The 27,710-nt window shown below is 43.7% G+C and overlaps 1 protein-coding gene across 15 annotated transcripts in view; it reads left to right on the top strand.

The window, feature by feature from the left end:
- The window catches only part of LOC116472985 (microtubule-actin cross-linking factor 1, isoforms 1/2/3/4/5), a 404,777-nt gene that overhangs the window by 108,185 nt on the left and 268,882 nt on the right, over nucleotides 1-27,710 (top strand). The window contains exon 1 of one of the 15 annotated variants that reach the window (XM_058441928.1): nucleotides 22,858-23,034. The exons of the other annotated variants lie outside the window; for them this stretch is intronic. Coding sequence (XP_058297911.1) covers nucleotides 22,968-23,034 — 67 coding nt within the window. The 5' untranslated portion in view covers nucleotides 22,858-22,967. Of the gene's footprint in view, nucleotides 1-22,857; nucleotides 23,035-27,710 lie in introns of those variants that run through there. 15 annotated transcript variants of the gene reach the window in all.

Here is a 27,710-nt window from a genome sequence, read left to right on the forward strand (position 1 = left end):
CTGCCTCCTTCTTCTGAGATTGGGCTTTTCATCAGGGCTGTGCAACACAGTGTGATGCTGTGTGATAGCAGATCGCTCTGCTTCATGCCCATTACTTTTTGTTTTATCCAAAGTAGAAGCTGTGGTCCCCAGATTTTAGAGAGTAAGGGCTTATCATACGCATTGGCTTTTCTGCCTTTGCCTGTTTCTGCATTGCCACCTGGCTGCCATTAGAGGGAATTCATTACAACTCTGAGTCCCTGCAGGGAGCTGAGAGGAACTATCCTTGTGTTCAGGATGGGATGTGCGTTCTTAAAACTGGGCCAGGCATGGTGGCTCCCAGCACTTTGGGAGGCCGAAGCAGGTGGATCACTTGAGGCCAGGAGTTCGAGACCAGCCTGGCCAACATGGTGAAACTCTGTTTCTATTAAACATGCAAAAATTAGCTGGGTGTGGTGGTGTATGCCTGTAATCCCAGCTACTCAGGAGGCTGAGGCACAAGAATTGCTTCAACCTGGGAAGTGGAAGTTGCAGTGAGCCAATATCTCACCACTGCACGCCAGCCTGGGCGATACAGCAAGACTCTGTCTCAAAAAAAGAAAAAAACAAAAAACTTAAAAATGGTTACCCAGATTTCCTTTTATGACTTGTTCAGTCAGAGGCAGCTGGGAGGATGCACGCTGGGGAGAAAGCATTACTCACCAGGCACACATAGTGGCCCTGACTGCTGACAAGTAGTCTGGGCTGTGTTAAGCGTGAGTCACCTCGGGGAATGGAAAAATTGCAAGGTACTGAGGGGTAGGAGTTGTGTGCCAATGACTGCTCCTTCTCTGTCTGCTATTTTCTCTATAAGGACTCATCACAAAACCATAAATACTGACGATCCTGTTGAGGCAGCCGTGAAGCCAACCAACTTTATGGTGATAATGTTTCCCATGAAAGGAATGAGCTGACTGGACATAACATTGTTGCCTTCTATGTTACAGGTGTATATAGATTTTGACACAAGCTTGAACTTGTATAATGAAAGTTCCATGTGTGAGAATTTCATCAGAATAAAAGCAACACAGGTTTTCTTTGTTGTTTAAAAACTCAGTCTTGGCCGGGCGCGGTGGCTCACGCTTGTAATCCCAGCACTTTGGGAGGCCGAGGCGGGTGGATCACGAGGTCAGGAGATCGAGACCACGGTGAAACCCCGTCTCTACTAAAAATACAAAAAAATTAGCCGGGCGTGGTGGCGGGCGCCTGTAGTCCCAGCTACTCGGAGAGGCTGAGGCAGGAGAATGGCGTGAACCCGGGAGGCGGAGCTTGCAGTGAGCCAAGATTGCGCCACTGCACTCCAGCCTGGGCGACAGAGCAAGACTCCGCCTCAAAAAAAAAAAAAAAAAAAAAACAAACAAACAAAAAAAAACTCAGTCTTCTGTGTCTATCTATCTTTGTCCAGTAGGGGTCACTGAGGGTTAGGCTCTCAGTAAGAGAAACTCACTAATCTAATGATAGATGAGCCGGATTCCTTGTCTGTTGTGACATCTTTGTACAGTACTATGTTTTTTTAAATATTAGAGCAGAAACAAAAGGCGTGAACTTGTATTAAGAACTTTATGGGCGAAGCGCAGTGGCTCACGCCTGTAACCCCTGCACTTTGGGAGGCTGAGGCAGGTGGATATCACCTGAGGTCAGGAGTTCGAGACCAGTCTGGCCAACATGGTGAAATCCCGTCTCTACCAAAAATACAAAAAAATTAGATGGGCATGGTGGCACATGCCTGTAATCCCAGCTACTTGGGAGGCTGAGGCAGGAGAATTGCTTGAACCCGGGAGGCAGAGGTTGCAGTGAACCGAGATTGCGCCATTGCACTCCAGTCTGGGCAACAAGAGTGAAATTCTGTCTCAGAAAAAAAAAAAAAAGAATGTTTCTGTACAAAAATAACAATCCTGGGCAAGATTCTGGAACAGTCCCCATAGACAGGGCTTCTTTTCTTCGTGTCATTTTTTTCTCCATTTCTTTAAGATGTTGGCTACTAGAGTTTCCTGGAAAAAGCTTGCTAGATAGATATTATTTTATTGGGGAAAAGGGTCAAAATTCCAGAGAGAGAGATTACTTAAAATGGTAATATGGCTGTTGACGTTGACTAGATATTCTTGTCCTTTCCCTTTTTGAAGCAATGCTGTTGAAGCCTAATTTGATTTAGTCATTGAGCTGGTGTCTTAGAGCTGTTCAATACCACACATTACTTTCACTTACCTTCTTGCATTTGCCACTGAGAATGACTTGATGCCCTGCTAGGAGGTCTCTTGTGTGGCAATCATAATAACAAGAGTTGGCATTAATGAGTCAATGTTTAATGCTTTTTAAATAGTTAATGCTTACTGTGTGCCAAATATATTATGCATTTTCTCACTTAATCCTCACTGTAACACTGTGAAGAGGTAATTTTATTATCCCTTTTTGACACGAGATATAACTATGGATTAAAGAGATTAAGTAATTGGTTCAAAGATACACAACTAGAGATTGTGAAATCAGAATTTGAATATAGGTTTGGCTCACAAATTATATTTACACCCCTGGTGAGAGAGAGAGGGGGAGAGAGAGAGAGAGAGAGAGAGAGAGAGAGAGAGGCAGGCAGGCAGGCACTTGGGTTTAAGAGTGAGTTTTCTTTTTTCTTCTTTTTTTGAGACAGAGTTTTGCTCTTGTTGCGCAGGCTGGGGTGCAGTGGCGTGATCTCAGCTCACTGCAACCTCCACTTCCTGGGTTCAGGCAATTCTCTTGCCTCAGCCTCCCAAGTAGCTGGGATTACAGGCACTCCTGGGTAATTTTGTATTTTTAATAGAGACGGGGTTTCACCATATTGGTCAGGCTGGTCTCGAACTCCTGACCTCAGGTGATCCACCCACCTCGTCCTCCCAAAGTGCTGGGATTACAGGCGTGAGCCACCACACCTGGCCAAGAGTGAGTTTTCTAAGTGCTGTACCAGAGCATCTCTCACTTTATTTTCTGCCCCTCCTCTTTAGTGTTACTTTCCCTTTTCTTTCTTAAGGGTAAGACTTTCAGTTGCTGAGCTTGTTAAGAAGGCCATCTAGAGTTAGATGCTGGGCAGAATCCATATCTGGAGGGATTTCCAGAAGTGGAATTTCTTTTCTTTTCTTTTCGTTTTTTTTTTTTTTGAGACAGAGTCTTGTTCTGTTTCCCAAGCTGGAATGCAGTGGTACGATCTTGGCTCACTGCAGCCTCCACCTCCTGGGCTCAAGGGATTCTTCTGACCCAGCCTCCCAGGTAGCTGCGACTACAGGCACATGCCACTATGCCTGGCTAATTTTTGTAATTTTAGTAGAGACGGGTGGCCAGGCTGGTCTTGAACTCCTGACCTTAGGTGATCCACCCCGCCTCAGCCTCTTAATGTGCTGGGATTACAGGCATGAGCCACCATGCCCAGCCAAAAGTGGAATTTCTTTCTCCTTGCCCACCCCTCCCCTCCCCTCTCTATTGTCTTGCTCTGCTGTCTAGCCTAGAGTGCAGTGGTGTGATCATAGCTCACTGTGGCCTGAAACTCCTGGGCTGGAGTGATTCTCCTGCCTCAGCCTCCCAAGTAGCTAGAACTACAGGGGTGTAACCACTGGGCCTGGCTAAGTGTTATTATTTTTTGGAGAGATGGGGTCTTGCTATGTTGCCCAGGGTGGTCTTGAACTCCTGTCCTCAGGCAGTCCTCCTGCCTCAGCTTCTCAAAGCACTGGGATTACAGGGGTGAGCCACTGCTCCCAGCCAAGCAGTTTAATTTCTGAGTTAATAAACTATCTTCCTTCCAGCTCCAAGGAAAAGCAAAACTTATATTTGTGTTCTTGGAGACACTTTTTTCTTTTAAATTCCTAGGTAGATTTGGAAGTTTACTGTTGAAGGTGGTTCGACACCCTTGTTAGTGTATGTTACCTACTAGGCCTCTCTAGAAGAGCATTTTGAGTTATTTCTGCCATAAGATGAATGGTTTTCCAGGCACTTGTTCTCGGTTGTATGTTTTTGTGGTCAAAAAAGATGCATTACCAGAAGAAATGTTTATATTTTGGGAGTATTCATAATTTACTGGGCCCAGCTTTGCCCTTTCTAGTGTGCATCACCCCCCTTCTTGCTCTTAAGCAGTTCTCAGATCCTCTTGTTCATTTATTAGTTTATTTGCTCATTCCACAAATAGTTATTTAGTGACTAAGATTTTATAAAAGAGAGCAGACATTTATCTAGCTTCAAAAACAGTCTAAGGCCGGGCGCGGTGGCTCAAGCCTGTAATCCCAGCACTTTGGGAGGCCGAGGCGGGCGGATCACGAGGTCAGGAGATCGAGACCATCCTGGCTAACACGGTGAAACCCCGTCTCTACTAAAAATACAAAAAATTAGCCGGGCGTGGTGGCGGGCGCCTGTAGTCCCAGCTACTCGGAGAGGCTGAGGCAGGAGAATGGCGTGAACCCGGGAGGCGGAGCTTGCAGTGAGCCGAGATCGCGCCACTGCACTCCAGCCTGGGCGACAGAGCGAGACTCCGTCTCAAAAAAAAAAAAAAAAAAAAAAAACAGTCTAGTGAGGGAGTAACAATATGTGCTCAGCTGTATTATAAAGCACAAAGTGCTAAACTTTATGAGAGAAACAGATAAAGTATAATAAAAGCTCAAGGGAGGGAGAAGTTTACTTCTTACTGGGATGGAGGGAGGGACTGGAGATAATTCTGTGGAAGTACTGGCTTTAAGCTGGTCTATAGAAATAGGAGTTTAATATCTGGAGATGGGAAGGAAAAACATGCCAGGGTAATGAGGGAAATATTATGAAGCCAGAGAGTTTTGGATTTAATTTGCTGATAGGGAGAAATGTAAAGTTTTACAGTGAAGTTATAAATAAACATTTATTAAGCATTTAAAATGTGCCAATCATTATACATGCTTCAAGGAAATTACTATCGTGGTGAATGAGGGCAGGGTTGGTAAGTTGGAGACTGAGATTAGACAGATTAGGCAATTTAGGTGAGGTAAGTTATCAGTTGCCAAGGTTTTGTACAGTCTGAGCAATATTCATAGTCTTTGTGGTCAGATGTAGTTTGTTTGCTGCTCCTCCAAATAATAACAATTATAATCAGCAATTATTGAGCACGTATTGAGCACCTGAAACACATTAACTCATTCGTCCTTACTACAATTCTGAGACAGGTGCTATTATCATCATTTTACAGATGAGGAAATCGAGGTTCCGTGAAGTTAAGTGACTTGCCCAAAGATGCTAAATGTGATATATACATAGTAGTCTGGATTTAAACCCAGGCAGACTGGGCTTATAATTTCCATGCTACTATATAATACTCATGGCATCTAGGTATACGGAGCGATAAATATGGAGATTTTCCTTACTTTATTGTATTCAATGACACTTGTGTATGTAGAATGTTCTTTGTAGACATTCTGTGCCTTTGCAAGTTGTCTCAATACCACATTGCCAAACCTTAGAGGCAGAGTCATGGATGTCTCCTAATTAAGTTATCTGAAGCCCACATCCTCTGCCTGTCTTCAGTTAGATGCCTAGTGTACTCATGGGAGGGGACAGATGACAAGAGTTTCAGGGCCAGGCTTTGATGTCTGCATCGTGCCATTTCCAGAAACCCGAGGTTTTCAGTCCTATCGGTTATGTGCTATTCCCTCTACCAAATTTATAATCTTAGGTGTATTTGTTGTATTTTTTAAAAGCCTTCTCTCTTTGTAAGCATTATTTTTCTAGATTTTGTTTTTTTAGTTATGGTGTAACTTAAATTTTTAGTCTGAATCTGCTAAAGTTATGATGCTTGTGGATATCAATTATTTTGAGACCAAGTAAATCTCAATGGCATTTGAATAAAACGTCCAGCATACCTTTGCACAGGCTTGTTTTGCTTGCAAACATTAAAGTAATTCTGGGGTGTTGCCTTGTGTTGAGATTTCTTGTGGGTAACAGTTAGGGGAGACCATCCCAAATTCCTGTGGGTAATCCCAAAGAGAGGCAGATCTAAAATCTGAGTCTGTCTTCTACAAGGCTTCTTTCATGGTTTGGGGCCCTGCCTGTTGGCTGTTAGTAAGGGATATCCTGGGGGGTGCTAAATGTGACTTTAAAAAGACTGTTCTTTGTATAATAAATGATCTCTTAAAAAGAAAACTAGTCACTCCCTCCTGCCAGCCTCTAACCACTTCCTGTAAATGACAGCACACAGATCTTAGTTTCACTAAGTGAAAAAATTATTTTATTTTCATGAAAGCAGTTCCCCTCTGCTTCTGTCTTCCTTCTAACATACATATATATAATAAATATATATATATATATATATACACACACACACACACAAAAGCTGCAAATAGGCCGGCTTTTTACCTGTCATATCAAGGTATAACATGCCATGTTTTTATGATCTTACGAGAATAAATTACCTTGGTTATCTTTCATTGTCTTCTCTAATAAAGGTAGGTTCAGAACATATCCTGGTATTTGAGTACTTTGGATTTTTTCCCCCAAATTTCCTAGGTGTTTTTGAATGGCACAAACATGGTATATGATTTTCTAATTACTGATGCCAGAAGCTCCTATAACAGCTTTATAATGGCTTCAGGTAGCAAATAGGGCAGGGAAGTGGCTTTCACTTTGGGAAACGAAAATATGGTGAAGGTATTTGTAAGACTGTGAAAAGACAGTTGTGGTGGCTCATGCCTATAATCCCAGCACTTTGGGAGGCAGAGGCGGGAGGGTCGCTCTTAAAGCCAGGAGTTTGAGACCAGCCTAGACTGCATAGTGAGACCCCATCTTCAAAAAAAATTAAAAAATTATAGCCAGCATGGTGATGCATGTTTATAGTCCCAGCTCCTCAGGAGGCTAAACCAGGAGGATCACTTGAGCCTAAGAGTTCAAGGCTGTAGTGAGCTATGATCACACCACTGCATTCTGGCCTGGCGACAGAGCGAGACCGTGTTTCGATAAAGATGGTCGAGAAATGGTGGACAGATGCCAAGTGGAGTGGTTCACGTCTATAATCCCTGCACTTTGGCAGGCTGAGGCAGGCAGATCACTTGAGCCCAGGAGTTCAAGACCAGCCTGGGAAACATGGCAAAACCCCATCTCTGCAAAAAAACACAAAAATTAGCCAGACGTGGTGGCATGTGCCTGTAGTCCCAGCTACTCGGGAGGCAGAGGTGGGAGGATCACTTGAGCCCGGTAGTTTGAGGCTGCAGCGAGCTATGATTGTGCCACTGCATTCCAGCTTGGACTACAGAGTAAGACCCTGTCTCAAGAAATGGTGATAGAAACAGCACTAGCAGGCTGGGTGCGGTGGCTCATGCCTATAATCCCAGCACTTTGGGAGGCCCAGGCAGATGGATCACCTGAGGTCAGGAGTTGGAGACCAGCCTGGCCAGCATGGTGAAACTCTGACTCTACTAAAAATACAAAAATTAGCTGGGCGTGCTGGGCGTGGTGGCTCACTCCTGTAATCCCAGCACTTTGGGAGACTGAGGTGGGTGGATCATGAGGTCAGGAGTTCGAGACCAGCCTAACCAATATGATGAAACCCCGTCTGTACTAAAAATACAAAAATTAGCCAGGTGTGGTGGTGCGTGCCTGTAATCCCAGCTACTCAGGAGGCTGAGGCAGGAGAATTGCTTGGAGCTGGGAGACGGAGGTTGCAGTGAGCTGAGATCACGCCATTGCACTCCAGCCTGGGCAACAGAGCAAGAGCGAGACTCCGTCTCAAAAAAAAAAAAAAAAAAAAAAAAAAAAAATTAGCTGGGCATGGTGGCACACACCTGTAGTCACAGCTACTGGGGAGGCTGAGGCAGGAGAATTGCTTGAACCTGGGAGGTAGAGGTTGCAGAGATCGAGCATCACTGCACTCTCCAGCCTAGGCGACAGAGCGAGACTGTCTCAAGAAAAAAATTAAAAAGGAAGAAACAGCACTAGCAATTAATATATTCTGTTGTTGAGATTCTTTTCTTAAAGCCAGGTGGAACTATTATATAAATAAGTCTTGTAAAGAGGAAGTATAAACACCTCAAGCTGCTTAACCTAAAGTTAGTGTACTTATTTTGACAGATTTTTTTTTTTTTTTTTTTTTTTTGAGATGGAGTCTCGCTCTGTCACCCAGGCTGGAGTGCAGTGGTGTGATCTCGGCTCACTGCAAGCTCTGCCTCCTGGGTTGACGCCATTCTCCTGCCTCAGCCTCCCGAGTAGCTGGGACTACAGGCGCCCACCACCACGCCCGGCTAATTTTTTGTATTTTTAGTAGAGGCGGGGTTTCACTGTGTTAGCCAGGATGGTCTCGATCTCCTGACCTCGTGATCCGCCCTCCTCGGCCTCCCAAAGTGCTGGGGTTACAGGCGTGAGCCACCGCGCCTGACCTATTGTGACAGAATTTTTGAGCAAAGGGATAAAATATGTTGATTTGGAATTAGGCATATAAAAGTTCAGACATGGGCCAGGCACAGTGGCTCACGTCTGTAATCCCAACATTTTGGGAGGCCTAGGCAGGAGGATTGCTTGATTCCATGAGTTTGAGACCAACCTGGGCTGTAACATAGTAAGATCCTGTCTCTACAGAAAAAAAGAAAGAAAGAAAAAGCTCAGATGTCAGCTCATCCTTTTTCTTGGATGACCTTGGCAAAATAACTTGAATTTCTGGAGCCTCAAGTGCTTGATTTATCAAATGGGGTAATAATATATAGTTCCCAGGGATATTACAGGGATCAAATGAAATAACAGATGTAAAGATGCTTTATAGTAGCTGCTTAATAAATTTTAGTTTCCCTTCCAAGCAAGTCCATCTTCTTTGACCATCACAGCCCAGGAGCTTCTTCACTTCTCCACTTCTCCACAGCAAGGGATGTGTCATAGTCATCTTGGTGTCCATGGTATCTGGCACAATGCTCTGCATCTTTTAATGGAATGAATGAAGTGCTCTGTTTCAGAAGAGAGGGAGCTCCAGCTTAGTCTCCACTGGACTGCGTCATCAATTTTTCCTTTCTAGTTCTTATTCCCTTCAGCAAACACTATTACATTTCACATGTCAAGAAGAATTCTCTATTGACCCTAAATTGCTCTCTCTGCTCCCGTTTACAGCAAAGTTCCTTGAAAGAGTTGTTTTTCCCTGTCCTTGATTCTTCTCCTCCCGTTCATTAGTTCTTGAATCGCTCCAGTCAGGCTTTTTCTCTACCATGCCATCAAAACTGCACTTGTTAGAATCACCAGTGACCTCCACAATGCTAAATTCAATGGTCAATTCTCAATCCTCAACTTGACATATTAATAGCTCTTGCATGGTTAATTGCTACTTCTTAGAACGCTTTCACCTGCCTTCTGGGATAGCTTACTCTTTTGGGTCTCCCTCTAATCCACTGAATCCTCTTTTTTAGCCCCTTTTGTTTGTTCTTGCTCTTCCCTAGCTAATGTTGAAAGGCTTCCAGGACTTAGTCCTCGAACTTGATCTCTTCTCTATGTTTACTCACTAAATGATGCCATCTAGTCTCCTGGCTTTAAAATTCCAGCCTGGGCCAGGCACAGTGGCTCACACCTGCAATCCCAGCACTTTGGGAGGCCGAGGCGGGTGGATCACCTGAGATCAGGAGTTCGAGACCAGCCTGCCCAACGTGGCAAAACCGTGTCTCTACTAAAAATACAAAAATTAGCCGGGCGTGGTGGTGGGCACCTGTAATCCCAGCTACTTGGGAGGCTGAGGCAGGAGAATCGCTTGAACCCGGGAGGCAGAGGTTGCAGTGAGCCAAGATCATGCCATTGCACTCCAGCCTGGGCAACAGAGCAAGACTCTGTCTCAAAAAAAAAAAAAAAGTAAACTTTCCCCCATTGACATTGACACTCCATCTCCTCTTTGTCTCCTTTAGTATTCTCCATAGCATTTATGTGACAAGCTATGTATTTACCTGTTTATATTTCTTTTCTTTCTTCTCCTACTAGTATGTAAGTTCTGTGAGAGCAAGGCCTTTGTTTTGTTTACTGCTATTGTTTCTGGTACCTGGAACATGACCTGGCACATAGTATGAAGTAAATATTTGATAAGTGAAATGTAGGTTAGCACAAAATTGTAGATGATCTTATTGCCAGATTTAAAAGTTCCCATTGTATTAGTGCTCCCGTCAAGGCCCCTTTATTATTTTTCTGGGTAGTAGGTTATTCACATCTAAAACTCTTTCCTTGTGCTTCAACAAGCTCTAGGAAAAAGCAAAAGGAAAATAAATAAATAAAGATTTCACATAGAAAAAAAGTAAAACCCTTCCCTATTACTAGAAAAAAATAAACTTGACAGATATATAAAGCAATTTTCATTCTTTAAAGCTTGTGAGACTATAGCATCTTTATCTATATCATAGTGTAATAGGTACTCTAGGAATAAGTAAACAGGGTCTCACTTTGTCTCAAATAAAAAGGCTGGAGTGCAGTGGCATGATCATGGCTTGCTGCAGCCTTGATTCCTGGGATCAAGCCATCTTCCCACCTCAGCCTCCCGAGTAGCTGGGACTATACATGCATACCATCTCATCTGGCTAAATTTTAAAATTTTTTTGTAGAAATGGGGTCCCACTGTGTTACTCAGTCTGGTCCTGAACTCCTGGGCTCAAGTGATCCTCCTGCCTCAGCCTCCTGAAGTGCAGAGATTACAAGCATGAGCCACTGCATCTGGCCTGATTTAGTGAGTTTGGACAAATGTATACAGTCATGGAACCACCAACACAATCAACATAAGGAACATTTACATCCTCTCCTACAGTTCTTTTGTTATCCTTTTAGTCAATTTCCTTCCCTTATTCTCAGCCTCTTCCATTTCTAGTTGTATAGTTTTGCTTTTCTAGAAAGTTATATAAATGGAATCATATGGTATGTAGCCTTTTGTGTTTGGCTTTTTTTATGTAGCATAATAGTTTTGAGAATCATCTGTGTCGTTGTATGTATCAGTAGTTTTGTTCTATTTTATTGCAGAATAGGTAGTCCATTATATGGATGCACAATTTGTTTATACGTTTACCAGTTGATGGACATTTGGGTTGTTTCCAGTTTTTTATATTATGAATAATGCTGCTGCAAACATTCGTATACAGGTCTTTGTGTGGATATACGTTTCTGTTTTTCTTGGATAGATACCTAGGAGTGAGATTGCTGGGTCCTCTGGTCTAAGGCCGGGTGCAGTGGCACATGCCTGTAATCCCAGCACCTTTGGAGGCCGAGGTGGGAGGATTGCTTGAGGTCAGGAGTTCGAGACCAGCTTGGCCAACATGGTGAAACCCCGTCTCTACTAAAAATATAAAAATTAGCTGGGTGTGGTGGCATCCACCTGTAATCCCAGCTACTCAGGAGGCTGAGGCAGGAGAATTGCTTCAACCTGGGAGGCGGAGGTTGCAGTGAACTGAGATCGTGTCTTCCAAAGTGCTGGGATTATAGCCATGAACCGCTGCGCCCAGCCAGATGGATTTTTTAACCCTTGAAAAGTACCCCCTAGCCGGGCGCGGTGGCTCACGCTTATAATCCCAGCACTTTGGGAGGCCGAGGCGGGCGGATTACGAGGTCAGGAGATCGAGACCACGGTGAAACCCCGTCTCTACTAAAAATACAAAAAATTAGCTGGGCGTGGTGGCGGGCGCCTGTAGTCCCAGCTACTCGGAGAGGCTGAGGCAGGAGAATGGCATGAACCCGGGAGGCGGAGCTTGCAGTGAGCCGAGATTGCGCCACTGCACTCCAGCCTGGGCGACAGAGCGAGACTCCATCTCAAAAAAAAAAAAAAGAAAAGAAAAGAAAAGAAAAGTACCCCCTAAATGAGCAGTTTGCTCTCCTTGCTGATCTTCATCACACCTAGATGTCAGGTCTGCTTCATGGGAGCTTGCTCTGTATGTATCCTCCCTGGACTGATGTTCAGGCCCCTTGCTTCTCCTCCCAGGTTGTGAGTATGGAGGGTTTGCCCTCTGACAACTCCAGGGTACTTGTGGTGCTCATATATCCTCATGTACTTTGCTTCCTCCCCTCAAGAGGTTCCCTAATGCTTCTATGACTTTTTTCTTCTGGCTACATCCTGAAGTCTGGCCTTCCAGGCAGGCTGGGAATGGAAAGTTAAGAGTGTGACGTCCTCTGACACCCTCCCTTCTTGTAGAAGGGTCTGAGGTTTGTTTATTTAAGCTGAGCAGAGGATGCCAAAGATAGAGGTTAGAGTCAGCTTGACACTGGCTTAGGCGCTCCTTTTCACTCTCCTTGTTCCTTCTTCCCTTTCCCCTCCCCCGCTGGCCAGTTGTTTCCTGGGCTGTGTCTGAGATACACTGTACAGTTTTAGTCCCAGTCTACTAGTGCCTGCTGAAAAACTGTCAGAGGCGAGATGGAGGAGAAGCTGCCAGAAAGTTTCTGACAACACTAAGCTCCGGCCTCTGCCTCTGCTGATAGTACAGGACAGCAGTAACCTCAGGAGAAAGGCATCCAGAGGCCTGCGCTGAGCTTGTGGCTGACTCGAGGAGACAGGACGGGCCTGGAAATGCCCCTCTTGGATTCATCTTATTTACCACCAACCATCTTTATTTTGACTCACGTTCTTGGAGTTGCTGGTGTTCTATACTGGAAGAGGCATGCCAGAGGTAGAGCAGGTAACTAACTGGTACCCAGTTATTCTTTAAATCTACTGTGGGGCTTTTGAGGGTGGGGTGAATGATGGAGGTCTTCCCAGTTGCTTTCCTTAAAGGGCCAGTACGTCCTTCAGCTGGGGTGCTGTCAGACTTAAGAGTGTGTGTGTGTGTGTGTGTGTGTGTGTGTGTGTGTGTGTGTGTGTATAATGAAGAAGCTGGTCTGCCCTGGGGCCACTTTGGGATGGGGATGGTGCTCTTCTCTGTTCTGTGAGTCTGTCTGGAGAGTGCTGGTTAGATGAGGTGATGACTGGGCTCGAAACTGAAGAGAAGTGGCTGCTATGCTGACTTAGTCTTTCCTCAGAGAACTGAGCTCTTTCTTTACTTTCTCAATCTCAGAGTGGTTTCTTGGACCCTTGTTTTTACCTGAAAACATGCAGTGACTCTTTTACCCTCCTGCAGGTATGGATTTGGGTTGGAGAAGTTTCTGTTAACTTGGTGTGTTTTGGGGTGAGAAAAGGCAGAGGAGGAGGGGTCAGTCAGCGGAAGGGGTCGTGCGGTGTCCTTGCCGAGGGGTATCCTGGAACACTGGGTGTCTGTGTTCTCTTTGATATCATTGATACTGTTCCTACACAGTTTGGCTGTGTGTATCCAAATCATCTTGTTCAATGCAAGGAAGTTAATCCCTCTCTTCCCTAGGGAATCAGGCTTTGATAATTAAAAAAAAATTTTTTTTGTAATGGCACCGGAACCCTCATTCTTCCCATATTGCTATTAGTTATATTCTGTTGACTTCAGAACACTCAGAGCAGGGATCAGCCCTGAGTTTGGCTGATTCTGAGTCTCCATGGTTGAGGATTCATAAGATCTAACTTTTACTGGAGTATACCCTTGGGTCTCATTGCCTTCAGTACCCTCATTGTGACGGGCTCACTACCTTCAAACTAAGGTATGTAGACACTTTTTATAGTGTATCTTACAAGTTAAGGTGGGGATTTGATGGCTTATTATTTAGCTTTCTATTAAAAGTTCACGAACACCTGACAGAATTAGAATTAGATTCAATCATTCCCCAGTGTCCTTTCCAGTAAGTCCCAGAAAAGCTTTTGACTAAATATTCAGATCCTAGTGTGCATCTATATCAGCAAAAACAAAGACAGACATTTTAGAAGTGTGTTTAATTGTGTGGTGGTGTTTTTAAAAAAGCCACCTCAGAGTGGCTTTCCTGTATTTGAACTTAGAAAGAAAGAGATAGGCAGGCTTAAGTTGTTTGGTCCTATTTACTATTTCACATGTAATGAGAAAATAAATATAATATCATTTAGGTGGAGGCTGCTGCTTTTCTTTCCTTGTGCATTATGGTAGTGTCATTTCGAAACATTAAATAATTAGTTGTTAATATTTTTAAAGTTTATCTTCAGTATAGGACTTTTATGGAACTTAAGAGCTATCACTGTGTATTTTAAGTGCTTTCTTTTTTATGTTTAGAAATGTTAATTTCATAAACAGCCGTAAAGTAATTGAAATAAAAAGATACATTGCAAAAGCTTTATTTCTATGAAACAACTTTGATTCTAATACCAAATAGTTATATCGGGAATGTGCTGTGTTCGCTTTATCTGTAAAATGAGAGATGTCATTTTTCAATTGGAGACTATGGATTCCGAATCTTCTGTGGAGTTACTTAGGAGATTCTGTACCCATTTTATTATAATTGCAATTTTAAGATGCATTTCATTTATTTAAAAATGCATTTTTAAAAATAATACGTACACTGTAATTACTTGCCAGTTGGACATCACAGAATAGAGTTTTTCCACCATCTCTGTGTATATATTTGTACTATTAATAAATGTACACTTGATGAAAAACACAAAGATCGTTTCTTCTGATCTAGTCTTTTTTTTTTTTTAATTGGAGTTACATACACTATTGCAGAACAAACTACAGAACATAGGTCCTGTGCCTAATAATAGTAATAATAATGATTCAGGCAGAGCTCAGTTGTATGAGCTCAGGTATTAACTGAACTATTACAATAGTGAAGTGGCTAACTCATCTCTATGTAGTAATACTGTAATACTGGTTTAGTGTGTGTACCAGAAGTTTCTGTTCTTTTGTCTCACTTTTCTATTTGTGTTTACATATTATGAAGAATGTTCATAGTTGTTTTCTTTCTTTCTCTCTCTCTCTCCTTTCTTTCTTTTTTTTTTTTGAGACGGAGTTTTGCTCTTGTTGTCCAGGCTGGAGTACAATGGTGCACAGTCCCGGCTCACCGCAAGCTCCGCCTCCCAGGTTCAAGTGATTCTCCTGCCTCAGTCTCCCGAGTAGCTGGTAATATAGGCATGTGCCACCACAGCTGGCTAATTTTGTATTTTTAGTAGAGATGGGGTTTCTCCATGTTGGTCAGGCTAGTCTCGAACTCCTGACCTCAGGTGATCCGCCTGCCTCGGCCTCCCAAAGTGCTGGGATTACAGGTGTGAGCCACCGTGCCTGGCCAAAGAATGTTCATAGTTTTAAACACTGAAGGTAACTGGCTTTGAAACAAATATTTGTGCTATTCTTTGAGGCTCTCGTCTCAATTTATTTGAATAATGTCCTGAGATTATTAGGCAAACTGTGAAGCTGTTATTATTTGTTTCTATTTATTTGTGTGAATCAGTTCTTAAAAATTGATTCTTGTCCACGGCCATACCACCCTGAACATGCCCAATCTCGTCTAAAAATTAATTCTCTGCAATAAAACACAACAGAGAAATAAACCAGATGCTGGCTGGGCCTGGTGGCTCACACCTGTGATTCCAGCACTTTGGGAGGCTGAGGCGGGTGGATCACCTGAGGTCAGGAGTTCGAGATCAGCCTGGTCAATATGGTGAAACCCCATCTCTACTAAAAATACAAAAATTAGCTGGTGTGACGGCAGGTGCCTGTAATCCCAGCTACTCGGGAGGCTGAGGCAGGAGAATAGCTTGAACTCAGGAGGTGGAGGTTGCAGTGAGCTGCGATCATACCACTGTATTCCAGCCTGGGCAACAGAATGAGAGTCCATCTCAAAAAAAAAAAAAAAAAAAAAAAAAAAAAAAAACAAACAAAGAAATATAAAAGGGTTTTTTTGTTTTTTTTTTAAATTAAATCTACTCCGTTCCTGTTTCACTGGTTTTATTTCCTATCTTGGCCTTATAAGCATTCAGGACTCCAGCATCATTTAAAAACTCACAGCTCTACTAATGGATGCTTGTCCTTTAGGATAAGTAGTTACTGCCTCTGGAAAGCCTTCCTTGACTGAAATACAAGTTCCTATTCTGTGCTGCAGTAGCACCCTGTTAACACTACTTATTCAAACCTGTATTGTCCTCTTGCTTAGCTTTCCCTTCTCTCCTTACTAATTAAAAACAGGGACTCTTTTTTTTTTCTTTTTGAGACCGAGTCTCGCTTTGTCACCCAGGCTGGAGTGCAGTGGCGTGATGTTGGTTCACTGCAAATTCTGCCATCCAGATTCAAGCGATTCTCATGACTCAGCCTCCCGAGTAGCTGAGACTACAGGCACCTGCCACCACGCCTGACTAATTTTTTATTTATTTATTTTTTTGAGACAGAGTCTCACCCTGTCGCCCAGGCTGGAGTGCAGTGGTGCAATCTCAGCTCACTGCAACCCCCGCCTCCCGGGTTCAAGCGATTCTCCTGCCTCAGCCTCCCGAGTAGCTGGGATTACAGGCACACGCCACCACATCTTGCTAATTTTTGTATTTTTAGTAGAGACGGGGTTTCATCATGTTGGTCAGGCTGGTCTCGAACTCTTGACCTCGTAATCTGCCCACCTCAGCCTCCCAAAGTGCTGGAATTACAGGCGAAAACAGAGACTATTACTCATCTCAGTATCTCCAGTGTCTGAGGCAAAACAGATGTCAGTAAATATGGCTGTGCACAGTGGCTCACACCTGTAATCCCAGCTGTGTGGCTGGGATTTGGGAGGCTGAGGCGGGCGGATCACCTGAGGTCGGGAGTTCGAGACCAGCCTGACCAACATGGAGAAACCCTGTCTCTACTAAAAAATAAAAAATTAGCGGGATGTAGTGGCGCATACCTGTAATCCCAGCTACTGGGGAGGAGGAGGTTGCAGTGAGCTGAGATCTCACCATTCCACTCCAGCCTGGGCAACAAGAGTGAAACTCCATCTAAAAAAAAAAAAAAAAATCAGTAAATATTAACTTGAATAAATAAAAAATTAAAGATGGCACTAGCTGTAAACTGTAGCAGGAACCATGCCCTGTTCATTTGTCTATTAAGAGGGTTTGGTTGAGTTTAATGTGTGATCTAAGGTAGGATGCTCAGTATAGGTTAATTAGATGATACAGAGTTGCCCTGTGTTTTATTAAATCTCACATTGTGATAGCGTAAGCAGGAAAAGAGCTTTATGTTTTTTTTCCTCTCTAGGATCTTGTTTTCTTTACCTGTAAAGTGAAGGAGTTGGATAATATGATCTTTTAAAGTTCTCTCCACTTCCAACATCCCACTAGGAGGGACAGCCATAATCCCTGGATCCAAACTATATGAAGTACAATTTGGTGCAGGTTTCTAACCTTTTGAGATTTCTTTGAGCTTTAATTCTTCCATTTATGGCAATAGCTGTGTGTCCTCCATTTATGTCATCTACAAATTAGTTAAGCACATAAAAGGGACTCAAATATTTGAATAAATGGTCATATATCTAACATATCTTTGCTCAAATATCTAAAGCATTAGAATGTTTAATCAAGGTAGAGTCTTTGTCTTTTCCATTCCTTTCCTTTTTTTTTTTTTAAAAAGAGACGAGATTTTGCTATGTTGCCCAGCCTGGACTTGAATTCCTGGGCTCAAGCCTCCTCCCACCTTGGCCTCCCAAGTAGCTGGGACTATAGGCACCCTCTACCATGCCTGGTTCTTTTTCTTTCCTTTGCATTTTTTTTTCTTAAAGATTTGTACGGTGTAGTAGAAAAACCACTTAACTTGGAATCAGAAGATCTAGGCTCTAAGCTCTTGCTCTTCTGCTTACATGTTGGACTGGTCACTTACTTCCTCTGGTCTTCAAATTTCTAGGCTGTTTGAGGAGAAAAAATACTAAGATCTCTAACTTTCTGTGATTCTGATTCAGTTCAATCATCTGGCCTGTTCTTGGAGTCATATGGAATTGTGGTTGAGAGCAGGTTGAGAGTCTGTAGTCAGATTGCCTATGTTTTTATCATAGTTCTGCCACTACTGGCTGAGTGACATTAGTTTATCTGGGCCTTTGTTTCCTCATATGCAAAATGGGTTTAATTATGCTGCTTGGTTGTTTTGACTTAGGTGTTTTCCCCTCTCTCCCTCCTTCCTTCCCTCTCTTCCTTCCTTCTCTCCTTCCCTCCCTCCCTCCCTCCCTCCCTCGCTCCCTTTTTTGATGGAGTCTTGCTTTGTCGCGCAGGCTGGAGTGCAGTGGCGTAATCTCAGCTCACTGCAACCTCTGCCTCCTGGGTTCAAACGATTCTCCTGCCTCAGCCTCTCGAGTAGCTGGGATTACAGGTGTCTGCCACCATGCCCAGTTTAATTTTTGTATTTTTAGTAGAGGTGGGGTTTTACCATGTTGGCCAGGCTGGACCTGAACTCCTGACCTCAAGTGATCCGTCCATCTTGGCCTCCCAGAGTTCTGGGATTACATGCATGAGCCACCATGCCCGGCCTTGACTTAGTTCTTAGAACACATTCTGCATGTGGTAAGGAATATGTGATTATTTGCCATCATTATTAGAATTTTTTCACATAAGATAACATTGAAGACAGTACTTTCCTGTGAACTGTTGGGATGAAACAGTAATTGTCCTTATTTTTTAATTTTTTAAATTTAAACAAATTTTCATATATAGAGACCGGGTTTCTCCATGTTGCCCATGCTGGTCTCGAACTCCTGGACTCAAGCAATCCTCCACATCGGCCTCCCAAAGTGCTGGGATTACAGGCTTGAGCCACCGGCACCCGGCCTGTCTTTATAGTTAGTAATTAAGAAATGTGACATGCCGGGTATGGTGGCTCATGCCTGTAATCCTGACATTTTGGGAGGCTGAGGCGGGCAGATAATGAGGTTAGGAGTTCAAAACCAGCCTGGCCAAGATGGTAAAACCCTGTCTCTACTAAAAATACAAAAATTAGCCAGGTGCTGTGGTGGGCGCCTGTAATCCCAGCTACTTGGGAAGCGGAGGCAGGAGAATTGCTTGAACCCAAGAGAAGGAGGTTGCAGTGAGCCGAGATCAAGCCACTGCACTCTAGCCTGGGCAACAGAGCAACTAGACTGCGTCTCAAAAGAAAGAAATGTGACAGAAGCCAATACAGAAGTATATGAAAAGTAGGTGATATATTATGATCACTGTCTTATACGTTAGAAAGATACTTGGGTCTTTTATATCCTTAATAGTGGGTGATTTTGGCATTTTAGGAAAGACATTAAGTATATACCTTCAGTTTTCTTTGTTTCTGTAAGAAAGGCAGTAGTTGTCGATTCTCAGATAACTTCTGACCACATGTGGAAATACTGGCCTGAATCTCTTCCCTCCACTCACCTTTTCAAGATCTGCGTGTAGCAGCCAGACTTAAACTTTTTCCTACCTTTAACAGGAAATGACAAAAGGTTGGGAAAAAAAGAAGGGGAATGGCTTGGATGACTCTACTGGCCCATCTCCTCTGGATAATTAAGAGCTGACTGTGTGGCCGGGCGCAGTGGCTCACGCCTGTAATCCCAGCACTTTGGGAGGCCGAGGCGGGCGGATCACGAGGTCAGGAGATCGAGACCATCCTGGCTAACACGGTGAAACCCCGTCTCTACTAAAAATACAAAAAATTAGCCGGGCGAGGTGGCAGGCGCCTGTAGTTCCCAGCTACATGGGAGGCTGAGGCAGGAGAATGGCGTGAACCCCGGGGGGGCGGAGCCTGCAGTGAGCCGAGATCGCGCCACTGCACTCCAGCCTGGGTGAAAGAGCGAGACTCCGTCTCAAAAAAAAAAAAAAAAAAAAAGAGCTGACTGCCCTAATCGAAGTCCTCTCCTCCATTGCAGCAGAACTTGCCTCTTTTTGAGGCTCAGGACCTCTTGGGAACTTGAAGGGAAGGCCTGTCTCCTGTGGGTAGACTGACCTTGTCCCCAAGACTCTACCCTACTTTTCTCAGTCTGCAGTGCCGTTAGGGGAAATAGGTTCTGCTTGAGTGCCAGGGAATTGAGGAGATGGCAGATTTTGGTTCACTTTCCTCCATCTTCACCCAGTAATTATTATTTTGATTTTTAGAGACTGTGAATTCATTATTTCTAGAAGTTGCCACATGTGCTCATTTTGGATGTGTCGTAAATCTCTAGTCAACCAGTTAAGTATTTTTTTATTTTTATTTTGAGTCATTCTGTCGCCCCGGCTGGAGTGCAGTGGCGCAATCTCGGCTCACAGCAACCTCTGCCTCTGGAGTTCAAGTGATTCTTGTGCCTCAGCCTTCCAGGTAGCTGGAATTACAGGCATGTACCGCCATGCCCGGCTAATTTTTGTATTTTTTTAGTAGAGGTGGGGTTTCGCCATGTTGGCCAGGGTGGTCTCTAACTCCTGACCTCAAGTGATCTGCCCACTTTGGCCTCCAAAAGTGCTGGCATTACAGGCATAAGCCACTGTGCCTGGCCAAGTTAAATGTTTTTATTTCTTACCCTTCCCAAGAATATTTCACCTTCTTACATATACAACTCCTATACCTTAGTTTACTTATTCTTGTTTAGGTCCTTCTCAGAGACAGCAGGGTATAACAGGAAGCACAGCTTTGGAGCTGGACAGATGGACAAGTAATCTTGGTCAAGTTATTTAACCTTTTAAAGTCCTAGAATTTTGGCCGGGCGCGGTGGCTCACGCTTGTAATCCCAGCACTTTGGGAGGCTGAGGCGGGCGGATCACGAGATCAGGAGATCGAGACCACGGTGAAACCCCGTCTCTACTAAAAAATACAAAAAATTAGCCGGGCGCGGTGGCGGGCGCCTGTAGTCCCAGCTACTCGGAGAGGCTGAGGCAGGAGAATGGCGTGAACCCGGGAGGCGGAGCTTGCAGTGAGCCTAGATCACGCCACTGCACTCCAGCCTGGGCGACAGAGCGAGACTCTATCTCAAAAAAAAAAAAAATAAAAAAAAAAAAAATAAAGTCCTAGAATTTTTATCTCTAAAATGGAAATGATAATACCTTTCTTGGAGAATTGTTGGGATTAAATGAAATTATATTTAAAGTTTTTAGCACATTAACTGTGAACTAACAGTTATAGTAAATGTTCAGTTAATTTTAGCTTAGGTTATTGAGTGCCTTCTAAATGTGGTAGAGATTGGGTTATGGAGACAAAAGAGTCCCTACACTCAGAGAATTTATGTTTTTTATTTTTATTTTTGAGAGAGTCTCACTCTGTGGCCCAGGCTGGAGTGCAGTGGCGCAATCTCGGCTCACTGCAACTTCCACCTCCTGGGAAGCAATTCTCCCGCCTCAGCCTTCCAAGTAGCTGGGATTACAGGCATGTGCCACCACGCCCAGCTAATTTTTTTTTGTATTTTAGTTAGAGTTGGGGTTTTACCGTGTTGGCCCCAGGGTGGTCTCGAACTCCTGAGCTCAGGCAGTTTACCCGCCTTAGCCTCCTAAAGTGCTAGGATTACAGGCGTGAGCCACTGCACTCAGTCTCACTCAGGGAATTTAAATCTGATAAAGGAAGAGGTTACTAAATATGAGTCAGGAAATGTTCATTCCTTTTTTTCTCTCTTCCCTATTTCTTATGCATTCCTTTTCCCAGTACGAGGCAAATTCTAGGAGGACCCTTCCTCTCAAAGGCTAAAAAGAGTCTTATAAAAGGGACAAACTGAGTACAATTGTCACAGGTTATCAGGGTGACTGAGAGCTTAGTCTAGGTGGGATAAAGTCAGCTGTGAGAACCTTTATTAGTAAGCAGTAACAGGATTATTAGCAGTTTGTAGGTGGGAGGGATACCCACTTAGGAGTGAAGTTGTCAAGCAACTGAGGCAGGTCATAGGGCTTATTTAAACTGAATGGTCTGCTAGGCAAGCTTGCATGTACTTTTTTTCATTTGTAGTCTTTTGGGCTAATCTCTGGAAACTTGCTTTCCTAGGTGCTGCCCCTCCTCCCTCCCTGCCTTCAGGAACAGGATTGAAAGCAGCATTAGCCTGAAGAAGTCGTTCTATTTAGGGAGCTAGAGCAGAGGGCCAGTGATTAGGCCCTTATCTGCAGCGGGGCCTTTTCGAGTGGTGTGGGGCAGGGCTGCAGTGTCTGTCCTGACACCCACAGAGGCTGGACTTTTCTGTCCCCTGGTTGGGTTAGAACTGTGAAGAACCAATAGAAGGGCTGGGCCAGCTGAATGAAAAAGCCCTTCATTGTGTTTCTTCAACATTCCAGTGTCTGGTACAATTAGCCAAGACTCGGAAAACAAGTTGGACAAACAAGCAGGCAGCCTTCTACTGATGGATAAAAGGATTTCTGACACAGCTGAGTTAAGTGCATTGACTGTAAAGACAGAGTAGGAGGATCTGGGAAGAAGAAGGGGACTTTGGGATGCCATTCCTGGCTGTGAGGGGAAAGAATGGAGCAACAAGCAAACGGTATTTTTGAAGCTGATAAAATCTGCTGTGATAATCTACCTGGGAGGCTGGCTGAGGCGAGGCTGGCTGAGGTGGGGCTACTCTAAAGTAGGTGGAATCATTGGGGAGTGACTGACTTTGGGCAGCTGTAAGTGCAGGGAAGGGAAACTGTCTTTGGAATCTAGGGATCTGTTCGCAGTGGACAGTGAGTGTATGAGCTTGCTCCATTATAGTCTCTCCCATCATGAGATCTTCTCATTTGGTTAACACTTCATATGTACTTCTGCCTGAGAAGAGGCACACCTGAGGAGCAAGTTGTTGGGCAATGGATGCACTGTTCCTGACTTGGCAGTAAACCACTTAGCTCACCAGCTCTCCTGCAACTAAGATTCACCAGATTACAAGCTTCTGCTCTGCAAATGGAGGGTAACTCAAAGACCAGTTTCTTCCTCCTCGGGTTTACTCACTTCATACCTTGACTGGACTTTTGCATGTGGAGCTCTCCCCTCTGTACGCTCTATTAGTCTGGAAACACAGAGTTGGTGCTACTTTTGAACAGCATGCTATATGCCTGAGACGTGGACCCAGTTTTTGGAAGTGCCCTAGGGAGGAGCTTCCTCTCTGACCTCAAGGGAAGAAGGAGGTCAGTAGGAAGTGGTGGGTGGAGCCACTTCTCCGTTCTGCTGTCTCCTCTCTACACCTCGCAACCCTTTTTGAGGAGCTGCAAAGGGTGCACAGGCCACTAGCTGGAGGTTCTTTGGTAGCCCCTCCTTTTAGGTGGGGTCAGCAGACACAGGGGCGCCATGTGGCCGAGTTACCAAGATGAACACGAGTTCAACGCCCACCTGGTTTGTCGCATGTGCTGTATGGGTTAGTATGTGAAGTTTTTTTTTTTTTTTTCCCTTGTCCGGGCCTGAGGATCCCAAATAGCCCTTGCTGTCATTGACTCATAGGAATGCATGGACTTCGAAGGCTTGTGGTGTTACAACCTTTGGGCTTGTTAAAACGTGCAGTGGAATAGATTGGGGTGCCCTACTTCCTGGGGAACTTCTAAGCTTGCAGTAACTGGCAGTTAAGAGCCCAAGCTTTGGGTGTAGGACTTTTTTATAGAGACTGAATTCATGCTCATGCTTCTGCCTGTATCAGGAAACCACTTTTAAGGTATATTGCATAGTGCTGAAAGTCCAGAGTGTATTTTTAGCAGAAGTTGGTTGGTTACGGAGTCCACCTCTGAGCAGACTCGCGGGGGATGGGGGGTGGGAGGGAGGAGTCATGGCCTGTGTTTCCTCTTTGGGGCTTATTGCTAGTTCTTTTACACTTTACTCTGCCAGCTGTGACAGAGAACAAAAAAGACTCAAAGGTGATCTGGGGTCAGGGACCTAAATAAGAGAGGCTAGGGGAAGAGTCATGTTAGCTGTGACTTAGATCTGTCTTGATAAGGCATCATTAAATAATGATTATTTAAGTAATGTCCTGTGGCCTTGAACAAGTGACTTAACCTTTTTGGCCATAGGTTTCCTTGGTTTCAAAATTGTAGGGTATACAGAGGGGTGCTAGACTGAGAGACATCAATTCTCTGTAAAATGAAAAAAAAAGATAAAGAAAATGTAGTGTGTCTTTCATAAACCTAAACTTAAAAGAATTGTCTTTTATTCTGAAATTGTCTTTCCTACTTTCTAATGTTAAAATATCCTTTATTTTATGAAAGAATTGTTATTATATGGTAGTGTGTTTTTAAGATATCCCTACTTAGCAAAATGAAAAGTTGACAACTTCTGTTAGGCTTTCTGATTTATTGTGGAACATGTATTGGTCTATGAAATCTAAGTTTGGGAACCACTGGTTTGGTAATCTACTGTCTTTTGATTTTATACTTTGAGTCTCTAACAAGGAGCAAAATTGTGACCCAAATAGGCAGATTTTCATTAAAACTGAAGTAACTAGTTGTTTGATGAAGAGGAGACCTTAGAAAAATCTCAGAGAAGGAGAGCAACAGAACTAGGGTTCTGATCAGTCTCCTGACTCCTAGGCTAGTGCTTCCAGGTATTTAGGTGCTTTTTGAGGAAAAAAAGCTGCCATAGCAATAATGCTTGGGGCACAAGAGGGGCAGTTTTAGTGGTCTACTTTTTTTTTTATCTTTCCTGTATCATTGAGATTTCTTCCCTGGGACCTAGAAGAAAGAATTGCCTATATCTAAAAGTGCTTGGAGATAAACGTATAGCAAAAGGGCCTTTCCTGTAACCAACAGAGAAGTATACGAAAGTCTAAAATCTTTATTGAAAGTTTCAGGGCAAAAACATAATGTAGCCCCATCTCCCCCAATCCCACATAATCCCCTAAAGGCACTGTAGACTAATAGCTAAAAAAATGGGCTTGGCATCAACTGTCCACATGGGGTTCCTACTCCACCACTTAACAACAAAACCAACTGGGGACATTGCTTAACCTTTCTCTAGCTTGGTTACCTCATTTTTTATTTTTATTTTTTTCATATCACTATAAAATAAAATCACTTGTATAGGGAGAATGAATGAAGATTAGCAGTGGATTTTCATGTTACATACTTTTCACATTATATTACTACTGTAACTACCAGCTAGCATTTATTAACTTATTATGAATGAGAGACTAGGCTAAGTGCTTTCATATCATATACTCCTCACAATCACTTCATGATTTAGGAGTCTATTTTATTTTATTTTATTTTTTAATTTAATTTAATTTAATTTTTTATTTTATTTTATTTTAGACGGAGTCTTCCTCTGTTGCTCAGGCTGGAGTGCAGTGGCATCATCTTGGCTCACTGCAGCCTCCACCTCAGGGGCTCAAACGATTCTCCTGCCTCAGCCTTCCAAGTAGCTGGAATTACAGGCACTCACCACCACACTTGGCTAATTTTAGTATTTTTGGTAGAGATGGGGTTTTGCCATGTTGCCTAGGCTGGTCTTGAGTTCCTGACCTCCTGATCTGTCTCAAAAAAATAAAAATAAATAAAATTACTATTCAAACCTCATTGCTTAAAAAAGGGATTAAAACAGACTCTAAATCAGCCGGGTGTGGTGGCTCAGGCCTATAATCGCAGCACTTTGGGAGGCCAAGGAGGGCGGATCAGTTAAGGTCAAGAGTTCAAGACCAGCCTGAGCAACATGGTGAAACCCCGTCTTTATGAAAAATACAAGTTAGCAGGGTGTGGTGGCGTGTGCCTATAGTCCCAGCTACTGGGGGTGGGGTTGGGGGGCGGCTGAGGAGGGAAGATCGCTTGAGCCTGGGAGGCAGAGATTTCAGTGAGCCGGGATCCACTCCAGCCTGGGTGATAGAGCAAGACCCTGTCTCAAAAAAAAAAAAAAAAAAAAAAAGGCCGGTCACGGTGGCTCATGCCTGTAATCCCAGCACTTTGGGAGGCCGAGGCGGGCGGATCACGAGGTCAGGAGATTGAGACCATCCTGGGTAACACGGTGAAACCCCATCTGTACTAAAAATACAAAAAATTAGCTGGGCATGGTGGCGGGTGCCTGTAGTCCTAGCTACTCGGGAGGCTGAGGCAGGAGAATGGCCTAAACCCGGGAGGTGGAGGCAGTGAGCCGAGATCACGCCAGTGCACTCCAGCCTGGGCGACAGAGCGAGACTCCGTCTCAAAAAAAAAAAGCTTCCCAGATGATTTTGAGATGGCTGGTTTACAGACTGATATTTAGGAACTATTGGCCTAACTCCTCATTTTATTTGCAGAGTTGGAAATATAAATAAAATTTTAAAAACAACAAAGGACAAATGCCTAATTTTATAGATGAAACTCAGGCTCAAAGAAGGGAAATGAATGCCATGCAAAGGTATGAACCATAGACTAGACACCAGGAAATCCAAGTTATAGACCTAGTTCTGTCCCTGTGTGACCTTGTCTAAATTATTTAATCTCTTTGGGCCTTGGTTTCTTCATCTTTAAGATGATTTTTAAGGACTCTTAAAACTCTCTCTTTGTATTTATGAAATACTTAGTTTTTCTGATTGTGATATTCCCGTAAATTCTCTAAGAACTATTGAGCTTTTCTTCCTCTTGTGTTCTTATATGTCCCTCCCTCTCACTGTGGCTCTCTTCTTTTGCTACCATGCTTACCCCTGGATTTCTCTATCTCACTTCTGTCCTTTATTCTCCGATTCTCAATAGTCCAAATAATTATCATTATAATAAATATTAGGTTTTCCTAAGAAATAAGGTAAATTTTTTTTGTTTTGTTTTTTGAGACAGAGTCCTGCTTTGCTCTGTCGCCCAGGCTGGAGTGCAATGGGGCGATCTCGGCTCACTGCAACCTCTGCCTCCCGGGTTCAAGTGATTCCTCTGCCTCAGCCTCCCAAGTAGCTGGGATTACAGGCACGTGCCACCACACCTGGCTGATTTTTGTACAGTGGAGACGGGGTTTCACTATGTTGGCCAGGTTGGTCTCAAACTCCTGACCTCAAGTGATCCATCCATCTCAGCCTCCCAAAGTGCTGGGATTACGGGCATAAGCCATCACACCCGGCAGAAATAAGGTAGAATTTTAATTTTGCATTGAAGCTTTTACAGTTGTCCCTTCCTTAAAACCCCAAATCTCAGTCCTCATTGGTACTTTCTCAGCCTACAGCAATCATTGGTGATAAATGCCTTTCATGAATCCCTATTATAGTTAGTACTTCTCCTTTTACCTTGATTATATAGGACTGCATTGTATTGTCTTCTAATAAATTTATGGAGGTTAAAAGTCTATGATCTGACAGACTTGGATTTGAATCTCAATTCTACTATATACTGTGTGACTTTAGGAAGATTACTAAGAAGTCTTTTTGAGCATGAATTTGCTGAACCATGAATAAGCATACTTGATAGAGCTGTAAGGATTGTCAAATACTAAATGAGATAGGCCTCAAACAGCACCTGACACATAATAAACACAATAAATATCGAGCTCCACCTTATCTCCCAAAGTAGACTTTTTGTAGCCTTCTGAGGATAGCAATCATTTATAATGTTTGTGCCATTATACATTATTGCTGAACACATTTTAATTGCTTGACCTCCAATTTTGCTTGTTTCCTTTGCGCTTACATTGGGAACATTAAGTGGTACAAAATCCCCAGGATCCAGATGTGGCAAGGACAATTTAGGAAAGCTGAATCTGTAGAGGGAATATCTGAGTGGGAATACCTGCTCCCTGCTGAAAAGCAGTCTTTTTTTGAGATGGAGTCTCACTCTGTCACCCAGGCTGGATTGCAGTGGCGCCATCTCAGCTCACTGCAACCTCTGCCGCCCGGGTCCAAGCAGTTCTCCTGCCTCAGCCTCCTGAGTAGCTGGGATTACAGGCTTGTGCCACCACTCCTGGCTAATTTTTATATTTTTAGTAGAGACGGAGTTTCGCCATGTTGGCCAGGCTGGTCTCGAACTCCTGACCTCAGGTGATCTGCCCACCTCAGCCTCCCAAAGTGCTGGGATTACAGGCTTGAGCCACGGTGCCTGGCCTGAAAATACCATCTTATTGTGTCCTTGTAGCTGTAACCTTGACACCTAGAGGACT

Source organism: Hylobates moloch, unplaced genomic scaffold (assembly GCF_009828535.3).
Source record: "Hylobates moloch isolate HMO894 unplaced genomic scaffold, HMol_V3 SCAFFOLD_8, whole genome shotgun sequence".
Lineage (NCBI taxonomy): Eukaryota > Metazoa > Chordata > Mammalia > Primates > Hylobatidae > Hylobates > Hylobates moloch.